The sequence below is a fragment of the Muntiacus reevesi genome, chromosome X (assembly GCF_963930625.1).
Source record: "Muntiacus reevesi chromosome X, mMunRee1.1, whole genome shotgun sequence".
Classification (NCBI taxonomy): Eukaryota; Metazoa; Chordata; class Mammalia; order Artiodactyla; family Cervidae; genus Muntiacus; species Muntiacus reevesi.
The window spans coordinates 30353073-30366224 of NC_089271.1; the positions used below are offsets into that span (position 1 = coordinate 30353073).

At 37.7% G+C, this 13152-nt stretch overlaps 1 protein-coding gene across 2 annotated transcripts in view; it reads right to left on the bottom strand.

The window, feature by feature from the left end:
* DMD (dystrophin) overlaps window positions 1-13152 on the bottom strand; it is a 2163935-nt gene that overhangs the window by 337532 nt on the left and 1813251 nt on the right. For both annotated transcript variants that reach the window (XM_065915496.1, XM_065915495.1), the window contains one exon: window positions 5075-5221. In XM_065915496.1, the coding sequence (XP_065771568.1) occupies window positions 5075-5221 (147 nt within the window). The remainder of the gene's footprint in view (window positions 1-5074; window positions 5222-13152) is intronic.

The following is a 13152-nucleotide window of genomic DNA, read 5'->3' on the forward strand; positions in this document are numbered from 1 at the left end:
AGAGAGAGAGAGCCTGCTTCAAAAAGCTCTCCCACCCAAGTAAAGAATATAAACTGCTCTGTTGGAATTTTTAAATTTTTTAATTAAAATTTTTGTTTAGTTTTTTTTTAATGAAGCCATGAAAATATTTCTGTTGCCCAGCTAAATATGGTTCCTTCCATGAATCTTGCTAATCTGATTATGGAGATCAAACTCACAGTCAGAAACTATTGAAGAATTTGTAATTTGGAGATCTGAAAAGGTACTACTTTTATAGTATTAGTGTCACAATAGCATATATATATATTTTTTGTTTATAAGATGGAGAAAGGTAGGGACAGTGGGACATTATGGAAGTAATGAAAGAAAATTTATCTATAAAACTTTGCTTAAGTTGGCACAAGTGTTGAAGAGAGTTTTGGTCACGATGTCCTTAGAACAGATACGACAATGACAATATCTGCTTGGTACACAGTAGCTGCCTAATCAGTGCCAACTGAATGGAAGAAGAAGCAAAGAATGAAAGAATGAAGGGAGTATATAGAATATGAGGGTATAGATCCCCGTGACATCAAGTTACTGCAAAGATATGAAGATAGAGTACAAAACTGTCCATATGACTTTGGAACACTTTTAGGAAACCTTTAAAAGCATACATAATTCATGATGCTGTCCTTAAACATATTTAAAGAATGTCACGCAGAGAAATGTCTTCATATTTAATATTTTTCAAGTGATTACATTTCATACATCCTACAGTCAACAAAGCATTTACTCTTTATATTAAAGTGTATTTTCAACTTCTGTTGCTATTCATGGGTTTGCACATGAGGGTGAGAAATGGGTAGAACGTTCCCTAGTAGTACTTTCTTACAGAATATTCCCTATAGTACTTGTGTTTGGTGACTAAAGAGCACAACTTCAGCACTAAAAGTATGTGTACTGCTTCAAAATTAGAAGGGTTTATCATCAGTTTAATTTTCTTCCTGTTTGGTTTCAATACTCATTTCTCCTGGATCAGATATTAACACTGGTTCCACTTTAAAGGCTAACTTATTAAATTCACTTTTGGTTGCTTTTAGTACAATTGCTGAGTTCTAAAGACAATGAGAAATATAATGCTTTATAATTTTATATTTGAAACGACAGGTGTGATTTTAAGGGGTACATTGAACTGGGGCTCATTAATCCATTGGTTTGCAAAGGAAGCTTTCAAAGTTAATATCCCTGAGGATCATTTAAAAACGAGGGGAAGCATGAAAAAAAACCTGAAATATTGTCTTGCCCAAAACAACTCTAAAGTATGACTTTGTTAAGTCCACTGTGAGATGAGGCAACAAAAAGAGTAGGGAGTTGCAACTCAGATCTGATTTAGATTGTGACTGCTGCTTAAAAGCTGTGTGACTGTCAATGTGTCACTTAGCGTCTCTAAGTCTTAGTTTCCTTACTTGTACAAGGACTCAATGATATTATGTAATCATAATACATAATCATTACATTTTGAGGATTAAGTGAAACAATGTACATGAAAACTTTTTGCTATTACAAGGAATAAAAGATTTCCTTTGCCAAAAACACATCGTCCAATGGTGTCATAGAAACATCCACACCAACGTGTCCACTCTGAGGGAGAAAACAGGATTTTATTCCCACAGAGAGTTTCAAATGGGCAAATCAATGGCGCTATACTTCTATTTGTGGATTCAATATAAATCCAGAACTCCCTATACATTCCATTTCTATGTACAGATATTCTGTGACTGGGTCTTACCCTGCTGTTGATGTGCAGATCTATATGGTTTATCTGTTTCTAACATTTTGAGAGATATTACATATAGCTAGAAAACCAGCATGACTTTTCTTTAAAGTAAAAATTAATGGCCCATGTAAGAAACCCAGGACAATTTCCCAGGTGGCTCGATAAGAATCTGCCTGCCAATGCAAGGGATATGGGTGCGATCCCTGGTCCCAGAAGATTCCACATGCTGCAGAGCAACTACACCATGAGTGAGCCTGTGTGCCTCAATTACTGGATCTCTGGGCTTCCCTGCTGGCTCAGACAGTAAAGAAAATGCCTGCAATGCAGCAGACCTGGCTCTGATCCCTAGGTTGGGAAGATCTCCTGGAGAAGGGAATGGCTACCTGCTCCAGTATTCTGGCCTAGAGAATTGCATGGACAGAGAAGCCTGGCGGGCTACAGTTCATGGGGTCGCAAAGAGTTGGGCACACTGACTGACTTTCACTTTTTTGCATCCCGGAGATTGTGCTCCACAAGAGAAGCTACCGCAATAAGAAGTCTGCACGCCACAACTAGAGAGTAGCCCCCATTTACTGCAACTAGAAAAGCCTGCACACAGCAAGAAGACAGAGTACCGCCTTCCCACCTGCCCCAAAGGCAAACCCAGGATGTTCTGATATCAAGTACCTATAGCCTGGGAGTACGTCATTCCAGTTCTTCAATTACACTGTTTGCTCAAATGTAAGACTCTTTTTCTTAGACTTGTATCTACCCTCCACACTATCCTAATTCTCTATTCTTGCTGTTTCTTTGTCTTAGCAAACCCAGAAGCAAAGATGAGCTCTCACTCTTATCATGATTTTAGTTGACTGACATAGCACTGTAAGTGAATGAAATAATGTGATGTCACAATAATGGTGGGCTTACACTCCCCTCCACAGAAGCTGGGTTATCCTTTAGTCTCTTACATATTCTTCTAAATGGACAATGTTCTTGATAGGCTATATGAGCTGCTCTTCCAGTAATGGGGATAAAGTTGTTTGATGTGAACCTCATTTCTTGCTTTGTTCATTTTCTGAACAAGTACTCACATTTATAATATAGCAGAGTGGTTAGACTCTGGTCAGAGAAAAGAATGGAATCAAGTTGACTTAGCTATGTGCAACTCAAAACCTTGAATGTATCACCTTTATGCTAAAAAAAAAAAAACAAACAACTTAAGTCTACTCTTAAGGTCACATTAAAAAATAGCAACATGTGGAATGTGCCACAATAAGAGCATATACCACAAACTGAACCATTAACTATGAGAAGGCTGTCTACAAGGGTGTTTGGGGATGAGGGTTTTAAAAGCTAGAATTATACTGATAGAAGAAGGAATATAATTCCAGTCAGTCACATTTGTATTATGAAGAGGAAGCAAATCCACTGACTCTAAACTAAATTCCAACATATGTGGATCTCCCCCAGATATGCACATACAGATTCAGGACTGAACGGACTGTGAGCTAAGACAAAATGCATTATCTTGTTTTACAAATGTGGTAATAGAAGCTGTGAGAGGTCAAATGGCTTTCCCAAGATAACATGGTCAAATAATAGCTGAGCTTCAGTTTGCAGTTAGGTGTTCTATCATTCACTCCTACAGTATTTTTACTACAACAACCTATCTCCTTTATGTACATCCCTAGATTTATAACCAAGTCCCTTATTCATTTTAAAGAATGGATAAAATCAAACTGTACTATTTTCTCATATTTTATATTTAAATAAATAGTACAACTATGATGGATCACTCACACTGATTTTTTTAAACTTTCTTTTCCTATCTGTCATAATATTTTTATCTCATTTGTAAAATTACATGCCATTTTCACAAATTTATATCACATTCTGAAAGCAAATATGGCATTTAGCTCTCTAAAAGTAATGTTAAGATAATGGTTCAAGAGTGCTTGAAAGGAACAAATGCGACCATTGGTTTTCCTTGGACATTTATTACTTTCCTTATTTATGTTTAAAATGAAAAAAATATACTAAGGATGAAACTGATAAGATTTTAATAGCATGTAACCACTATGGAGCAAATAGACATAGAAATGCATGTAATCTTTTAACTATATTGTCTGGCTTTAATCAATGCCAGTTATAACAATCTATCATACATATATTTCAAGACTATTCATCACAAAAAAAATTAAATTATATGAAATCTCGAGAGGTCTTATTCTTATTAAAGATCTAACAATTCTTCAACAGGACTTTCAATCACACCGCTAAATGGACTGCACATAGAAAAGTAATCTGGTCAATCATTTTTTTTCTTACTAAAACACTGAAAGCAAATATTTTTAAACCCAGTTTCCTCTTTCATCTCTATCCCCAGGAGCATACTTTGTGCATCTTATGAAACTGGAAAAAGAGAAGAAACAATTCTTTAATTCTATAATCAAACCAGTTGCAGGGGTGGGGGTTTAGTGGTAGCCTTCATGAACGGAAAGTATAGACACACCTCTTCCACTATTCCATTGTCTGAGTTCTATGAGCCAGGTACTGTACCAATAACTCTACAACAATTAGTCCCTTCAATATTACAGCAAGTATGCTGGAAATGAGGAAATGGACAAGGAAAGAGGTCACGTGACTTCAAGTAAGTCTGATTCCAAAACCTGTTTGCTATAATAAATAACAATTATAACTGCAGTAACACCAAGAACTAGAATTCACAGTGGTTTTTACTATGTAGCTAATACTGTACTAAGCACGCCCCATGTATTTTGACTTACTCATCCTAACAAAAGGCCAATATTTTAGAAACGTTTAACATTCCCATTTTCTTCAGGTAAAACATTGAGACACAGAAAAGTTAATTTGCCAAAGGTCCCATAACCAGTAAGCATGACCTTGAGCACACTTACATTCCCTTTATTTACTATGAAAAACTTCCATGAGTCGGTTTGTGGTAGGATATCCTTTCTTTAAAAGATTTAGATTGTGTGCTACCATCAACTTTTGCTTTAAATTAGGAGTCCAAAAGAAAAGACATTTTAAGAATCCAAGCTATGATAGTACAAAGTAATGACATGCCAGTAATTTAGTTCTTAAAGCATGATTCAGTATTATCTTCTATGTTAATGTCAAGATATAGTAAAGTCTAACTTTAAGCCATTTAAAAATTACTATTAATATGCTTGAAAAAATGAAATAATAAATTATTAAATAATACAAAATATCATACACTCACAAACTATCATGAGTATCATATGAAGAAATTACTTGCATTGTTCCTTACAAACAAGACTTATCTGTATATTGTCTTATTGAGAGAAGAAACTGCAATGTTTATAATGTGCCTACCTGCAGAAGCTTCCATCTGGTGTTCAGGTCTTCCAGAGTGCTGAGATTATAGGGTGACAGCTGAATGCCCAACGTGGTGAGTTGGCGAGCAAGGTCATTGACGTGGCTTACATTCTCTTTGAGAGGTGCAATTTCTCCTCGAAGTGCCTGTATGAAATAATCAAGGGCAAAACGGAAGATGAGACTGTTGAAAGCAAAAAAACAAAAACATACACATGGAAACTACATGGTGTTGTATTCTGTTTGAGATGTCAGTAACATTTGCCCTTTTCTAGTGGTATTATAACAGTGAATGTTTGTTAATGGATGGCTAACTAATGTCTTGGAGAAGGAAATGGCAACTCATTCCAGTATTCTTGCCTAGAGAATCCCATGGACAGAGGAGCCTGATGGGCTACAGTCCATGGGGTCGCAAAGAACTGGACATGACTTAGCGACTAAACAACTCAACTAATGTCTACTGAGTACCTGTTATGTGCCTAATTCTGTGAGGAGCTCTGTCCAAACATCATCTGATTTTGTTCCTACACAATAACCCTATGAGGCTGGTAGTTGGAGAATTATCATTTTACACACAAGAAAAAATAAAATCAGAGGTTAAACTTTGCCTGAGGCTCCATGGGTCAAAACGGAGGAACCTGGGATACATAGTCAGATTTATCTGCCTCTAGAGTGCACATTCTTAACAATTATATTAGATCCCTTTCTGAAGAAATTCTGCATTGGCAAAGAAATGGGAAGAATACAACATTGCTAGATTCTGAATTCTACTCATTTCACAAGCAAAAGTGGGTACTTTTTTTTAACAGTAAAAGATGTACTCAGTCATGAAATATTATATGCATACTTTGTACCAACGACATAAATAAATCGATTCATTTAGAGATGAGGGTATTTTGTCAAATCCTAAGCCTGAGTTCCTGATTTCCTAATATCTTAGTCCTTGTAGCAATGACTGAAGAAGGCTCCCATGGGGCTTCTCAGCTGTCTCTGGAGCACTGGAGCAGGATTCCATGATGCCATGCATCATGACAATCTGTTGATCAGAAGCAGCCTATGCAGATATAGGGTGGATATGATCATGCATCTTCTCTTCGTCATTGAGAGGACATTTATGGATCTTTAATGTGATGCATGAGGTCCCAATGTTCTAACAAGCAATTTCTAAGGAATGAATTCCCTCACTTAGGAGAATAGTTTGTGTAATGGAATCTCTGTGCACAAGGACAGCATCACTTACTTGGCTATATGTGCTGTTGTGATTTGCTTGATCTGTGCAGGTGTTATTTTTCTGGTTTAATATGCTACTGGGGATCAGGGGAGAAATAACTCCAGAAAGAATGAAGGGATGGAGCCAAAGCAAAAACAACACCCAGGTGTGGATGTGACTGGTGATAGAAGCAAGGTCTGATGCTTTAAAGAGCAATATTGCACAGGAACCTGGAATGTTAGGTCCATGAATCAAGGCAAATTGGAAGTGGTCAAACAGGAGATGGCAAGAGTGAACATTGACATTCTAGGAGTCAGCGAATCAAGATGAACTGGAATGGGTGAATTTAACTCAAATGACCATTATATCTACTATTATGGGCAGGAATCCCTTAGAAGAAATGGAATAGCCATCATGGTCACCAGAAGAGTCTGATACAGTACTTGGATGCAATCTCAAAAATGACAGAATGATCTCTGTTTGTTTCCAAGGCAAATCATTCAAAATCACGGTAATCCAAGTCTATGCCCCAACAAGTAATGCTGAAGAAGCTGAGGTTGAACAGTTCTATGAAGACCTACAAGAGCTTTTAGAACTAACACCCAAAAAAGATGCCCTTTTCATTACAGGGGACTGGAATGCAAAAGTAGGAAGTCAAGAAACACCTGGAGTAACAGACAAATTTAGCCTTGGAGTACAGAATGAAGCAGGGCAAAGGCTAATAGAGTTTTGCCAAGAGAACGCACTGGTCACAGCAAACACCCTCTTCTAACAACACAGGAGAAGACTCTACACATGGATACCACCAGATGGTCAACACTGAAATCAGATTGATTATATTCTTTGCAGCCAAAGATGGAGAAGCTCTATACAGTCAGCAAAAACAAGATCAGGAGCTGACTGTGACTGAGATCATGAACTCCTTATTGCCAAATTCAGACTTAAATTGAAAAAAGTGGGGAAAACCACTAGACCATTCAGGTATGACCTAAATCAAATCCCTTATGACTATACAGTGGAAGTGAGAAATAGATTTAAGAGACTAGAACTGATAGACAGAGTGCCTGATGAACCATGGACAGAGGTTCGTGACATTGTACAGGAGACAGGGATCAAGACCATCCCCAAGAAAAAGAAATGCAAAAAAGCAAAGTGACTGTCTGAGAAGGCCTTACAAATAGCTGTGAAAAGAAGAGAAGCCAAAAGCAAAGGAGAAAAGGCAAGATATATGCATTTGAATGCAGAGTTCCAAAGAATAGCAAGGAGAGATAAGAAAGCCTTCCTCAGTAATCAATGCAAAGAAATAGAGGAAAACAACAAAATGGGAAAGATTAGATCTCTTCAAGAAAATTAGAGATACCAAGGGAACATTTCATGCAAACATGGGCTCAATAAAGGACAGGAATGGTAGGAACTTAACAGAAGCAGAAGATATTAAGAAGATGTGGCAAGAATACACAGAAGAACTGTACAAAAAAGATCTTCATGACCCGGATAATCATGATGGTTTGATCACTCACCTAGAACCAGATCCTGGAATGTGAAGTCAAGTGAGCCTTAGGAAGCATCCCTACAAACAAACCTAGTGGAGGTGATGGAATTCCAGTTGAGCTATTTCAAATCCTAAAAGATGATGCTGTGAAAGTGCTGCACTCAATGTGCCAGCAAATTTGGAAAATTCAGCAGTGGCCACAGGACTGGAAAAGGTCAGTTTTCATTCCAATCCCAAGGAAAGGCAATGCCAAAGAATGCTCAAACTACTGCACAATTGCATTCATCTCACACGCTAGTGAAGTAATGCTTAAAATTCTCCAAGCCAGGCTTCAGCAATATGTGAACGGTGAACTTCCAGATGTTCAAGCTGGTTTTAGAAAAGGCAGAGGAACCAGAGATCAAATTGCCAACATCTGCTGGATCATCGATAAAGCAAGAGAGTTCCAGAAAAACATCTATTTCTGCTTTATTGACTATGCCAAAGTCTTTCTGTGTGGATCACAATAAACTGTGGAAAATTATTCAAGAGATGGGAATACCAGACCACCTGACTTGCCTCTTGAGAAACCTGTATGCAGGTCAGGAAGCAACAGTTAGAACTGGACATGAAACAACAGACTGGTTCCAAATAGGAAAAGGAGTACGTCAAGGCTGTATATCGTCACCCTGCTTATTTAACTTATATGCAGAATATGTCATGAGAAACACTGGGTTGGATGAAGCACAAGCTGGAATCAAGATTACCAGGAGAAATATCAATAACCTCAGATATACAGATGACACCACCCTTCTGGCAGAAAGTGAAGAACTAAAGAGCCTCTTTATGAAAGTGAAAGAGAAGAGTGAAAAAGTTGGCTTAAAGCTCAACATTCAGAAAACTAAGATCATGGCATCCAGTCCCATCACTTCATGTCAAATAGATGGAGAAACAGTGGAAACAGTGGCTGACTTCATTTTTCTGGGCTCCAAAATCACTGCAGATGGTGATTGCAGCCATGAAATTAAAAGATGCTTACCCCTTGGAAGGAAAGTTATGACCAACCTAGACAGCATATTAAAAAGCAGTGACATTACTTTGTCAACAAAGGTTAGTCAAGGCTATGATTTTTCCAGTAGTCATATGGATATGAGAGTTGGACTATAAAGAAATCTGAGCACAGAAGAATTGATGCTTTTGAACTGTGGTGTGGAAAAGACTCTTGAGAGTTCCTTGGACTGCAAGGAGATCCAACCAGTCCATCCTAAAGGAGATCAGTCCTGGGTGTTCATTGAAAGGACTGATGTTGAAGCTTAAGCTCCAATACTTTGGCCACCTGATGCAAAGAGCTGACTCATTTGAAAAGACCCTGATGCTGGGAAAGATTGAGGGCAGGAGGAGAAGGGGATGACAGAGGATGAGATAGTTGGATGGTATCACCGACTCAATGGACATGAGTTTGGGTGGACTCTGGGAGTTGGTGATGGACAGGGAGGCCTGGTGTGCTGCGGTTCATGGGGTCACAACAAGTCGGAAACGACTGAGTGACTGAACTGAACTGAACTGAATGTTGATAAAAGCACTGTTTACACGGATTTCATCTATAACCTTCCAGTTCCTTCTGACTCCAAATGGAAGGAACCAGTGTGTACATTCTAAATAAGAATTGTATTATCCAAATCCAAGTGACTACCTCATCACTAAAATGTGGCATTGTATGGAGCATAAGACCATTAAATAGTTTATAGATAATATGACATTTTGACACATCACTCTGTTGAACTTACAGTTTTTGAGAAATTGACTATTAAAAATATTTTGTTAAAGAATCATGGGGTTCCTTCTGGGAGTGACAAAAACATTCTGAAGTTAGACAGTGATGATGGTGGCATGGCTTTGTAAATATACTATACACCACCGAATCACACACTTTAAAACTCTGAATTTTATGGTATGTGAATTATATATAAAAAATACAAAGAAAAATGGACAGAAACCCATCTGACTGACCATGTAGATACAAAAATTATATCTGATATTTTCATCTTTATTTAATTTCACATGAGTGGGATATCATAGGAATCATTCTGAAACAAAGAAAGCTGTTATAGGAATTGATAGCAAATATTATTCTATTTTCTCATAAATACATACATAAAAGAAACATAATAAATGCGGTTAAACTCCATAAATGTGAATTCATATCTCTGAAAAGACGTGATTCACAATCACTTTGCTTGGCGTAATAGAAAGTTTAAAAATCAGATTTCTTAAATATCAGTGGGGAAACCTAGACAAAGACAATGTTAATAAAAATGGAGCCACTGTCTTCTGGATAATAACATGCATTCCTATAACCACAAGTAACTATCACTTGAGTGGGAATCATAAAGAGGAATCATTGCAGAGATGGCAGGAGAGCCAGGCAGAATCTGACAACAGTGCCCGATTAACCCCATACACTCATCACTGCCTTCACTAGTGTGGCTCTTGGTCCCTGATGTGGCATCCATCTCACTTCAGTCATATCTAGATTTTAGCTCCCCTTGAATTACATGATGTACATGGCCAATGGTCTCTTATTAGAGTATTTTGATTTTCACTTTCTTCCTCGAAGTCCTGAACACAGATTTTCTTTAATTGAAAGATAATTGCTTTAAAATGTTGTTAGTTTCTGCTGTAGAACAATGTGAATCAGCTGTAAGTATACATGTATCCCCTCCTTCCTGAGCCTCCCTTGCATCTCCACATCCCACTCCTCCAGGTCATCACAGAGCACTGGGCTGAGCTTCCTGTCCCGTATAGCAGATTCCCACTAGCTATTTTACGCATGGTAGTGTATATATGTCAAGGCTGCTTTCCCGATTCAGCCCACTCTCTCTTTCCCCTGCTGTGGACACAGATATTTAATCCTGCATCAGGATTCTGGAGGACAAAGGAGATTTAAAATAATAAGTTTCAATATTCATAATTAATCACAATACACTCTCTCCTTTCCCCTCTACTTTCCTTCTCTCCCCTAAACCCCTGTCCCCTCACTCATACACATGCACACACACACGCACACACATGCACACACTGTCATGGGATCGTGATTTCTGTCTTTCTTCTGATTGTATCTACCAATTGTAGCAGAAGTTCCCTTAACTGATCTCCATTTAAGACTCATCAGATTAGCCAGAGTCTTCATTGTCAGAAACAATACTGACTGGGGCCTCTAACATCACTGAGTAAAATGTTAAGACGTATGTGTCATAAGCATGGTGTTCAGCTCTCATTAGTTGATTTATCAATGTGTGTATATTCTCAAACCTGCTTTTGCCTATTAGTATTGCAATTACATAATTTAATGAAAGATACCCTAAACCAAAGAACTAGAATCCTAAAAAGAAAATAAGCTATTATTCCTATAAAAAATATGGTTAAATATTCTGGAAAGTTGCTTTAAAAAAGAAAAAGAAGTATTACTGAATTGGGTGTCAACTAGGCAACTGTAAGAGATTAGGAAACCCATATGAAAAGTTTAGAAGGATTCTAAAGCACTCAGAATGCTTCCCATGTTTCACAATGGATTCTGTCTGCATTAAGGAAGCCTGCACTGGAAATCAAAAAGTCTGTAGTATCAGTGTCATTCATGGCAAACTCTAATCAAGGAACCTACACTTGAAGTAAAAAACCTTCACACAACATTAGAATATTAGTGACTATTTCACACAGAATAAATTTTTACTGACTTTTTCAATTAACTGTTGAACTCCAGGTCCTAACTGAATTGGAATAGAGAGCATCTATTTTAAATGTTGAGTACTACAACTTTACCATCACTGCTACTGCTAGTACTATTATTATTAAAGGGAAAAAGCCATATGTTCTGTTTAATATGAATGCCTAAGTCTTTGTTAAGATAAATGGAAGCTTTGATTAGGGGGATGTTTGTTGCTAAAGAGGTAATTTGGTGCAAAGGTTCACTTTGGGAAGATAATCATGGTGGGCTTGATCAGAATGAAGAACTTTAGCCAGCTAGAAGTCATGGTGAGGGTGCTGAGCACATGACAATAGATGAAAGGAGACAGATGATGGTAGAAAAGAAGACGAGAAAAAGAAGGCATGAGAGTATCTAAGTCAGTCTTCACTTTAACATGTGACCTGGCTTCTAGTGGCAGCTCCACACCACCTGAGGACGGCTCACTGATGTTAGCTGTCAATGCCTAGGCATGTACACAACAAGAAGCATGGCCTCCTAAACACTGGGTCACAGAACATGTTATGCATAGAGTGAACACAGGGAACTTCCCTGCTGGCCCAGTGGTTAAGACTCCACCATGCAATGCAGGGGACACAGGTTCCAACCCTAAGCCCATGCACCCCAACTAATGAGCCTGTGTGCCCTGGGCCATAACTTGAGAGTTCACGCGCTGCAACCGAAGATCCCACATGACCCAACTAAGACTCAACACTGCCAAATAAATACATTTCTTTAAAAAAAAAAGATTGAATACAGGTACCATTCATTTAAATAACATAGAATTTGATTGTATTTCAAATATTAGCACTTTCATTATTGCTGACATTATTAATATACATAGATATTAATGTTTACATTACTAACCACTAACCACAAAACACCCAAAAAAGTACAGTCTACTCTGAACAATATGATGTGCTATTTAAGTACCACCAGAATTTCATTAGATTTTATTCTAGTTTGGAAGCAGTAACTGAGAAAACATTCAAGGAAGCCATTATACTCTGGGTTTTCTTTGAAACATTTAAACATCTGGAATATGCTCGCCATGAAAGAGCAAACCAAGTCTAATTTTATTGTGACTAGTTTCATGCAGGCAGAATTTTCACTTCATTAAATGCTGTCTGATTATAGATATAAAAGTACTGATTTAGAATGATATATAAGTTTGATATGCCAAGTTTTTTCTTTTTTATGACATTTAATTGCTTATCAGATCTTTGCTTATCTTTATGTAAAGATTTGTTCAAATATAGATTTAGCAGCTCAGTCGACAACCACTTTGCAACAAAGAAAACACATTGTCTTCTAACTAGGGAATATTTTTGAGGGAGTAATTTTTTAATGACTTAATAGTTATGGACTATTCTGGAAGGCATAGAAGGTCAATTTGGAGCAATGGAAAAGGTAAGTTGAGGTACTTTGACTTTGGGGACTTCTATTTCTTTTGTGAAGTAGGAAGCAACTGACCTGGTATATAATCAGTGGGCAATGAACATTCATTGAATGAAAACATGAGTGAAGGGTAAGTCGGAACACTGGAATTAGTTGTGCGAGAGAATATGAGAGGGAGGTGAACAGAGAAATGTCGGGAGGTTGCCAGACAGTGTTGAGGGCTCGCTTGAGGCAGAAGACAACAACTTTTTAGCAGA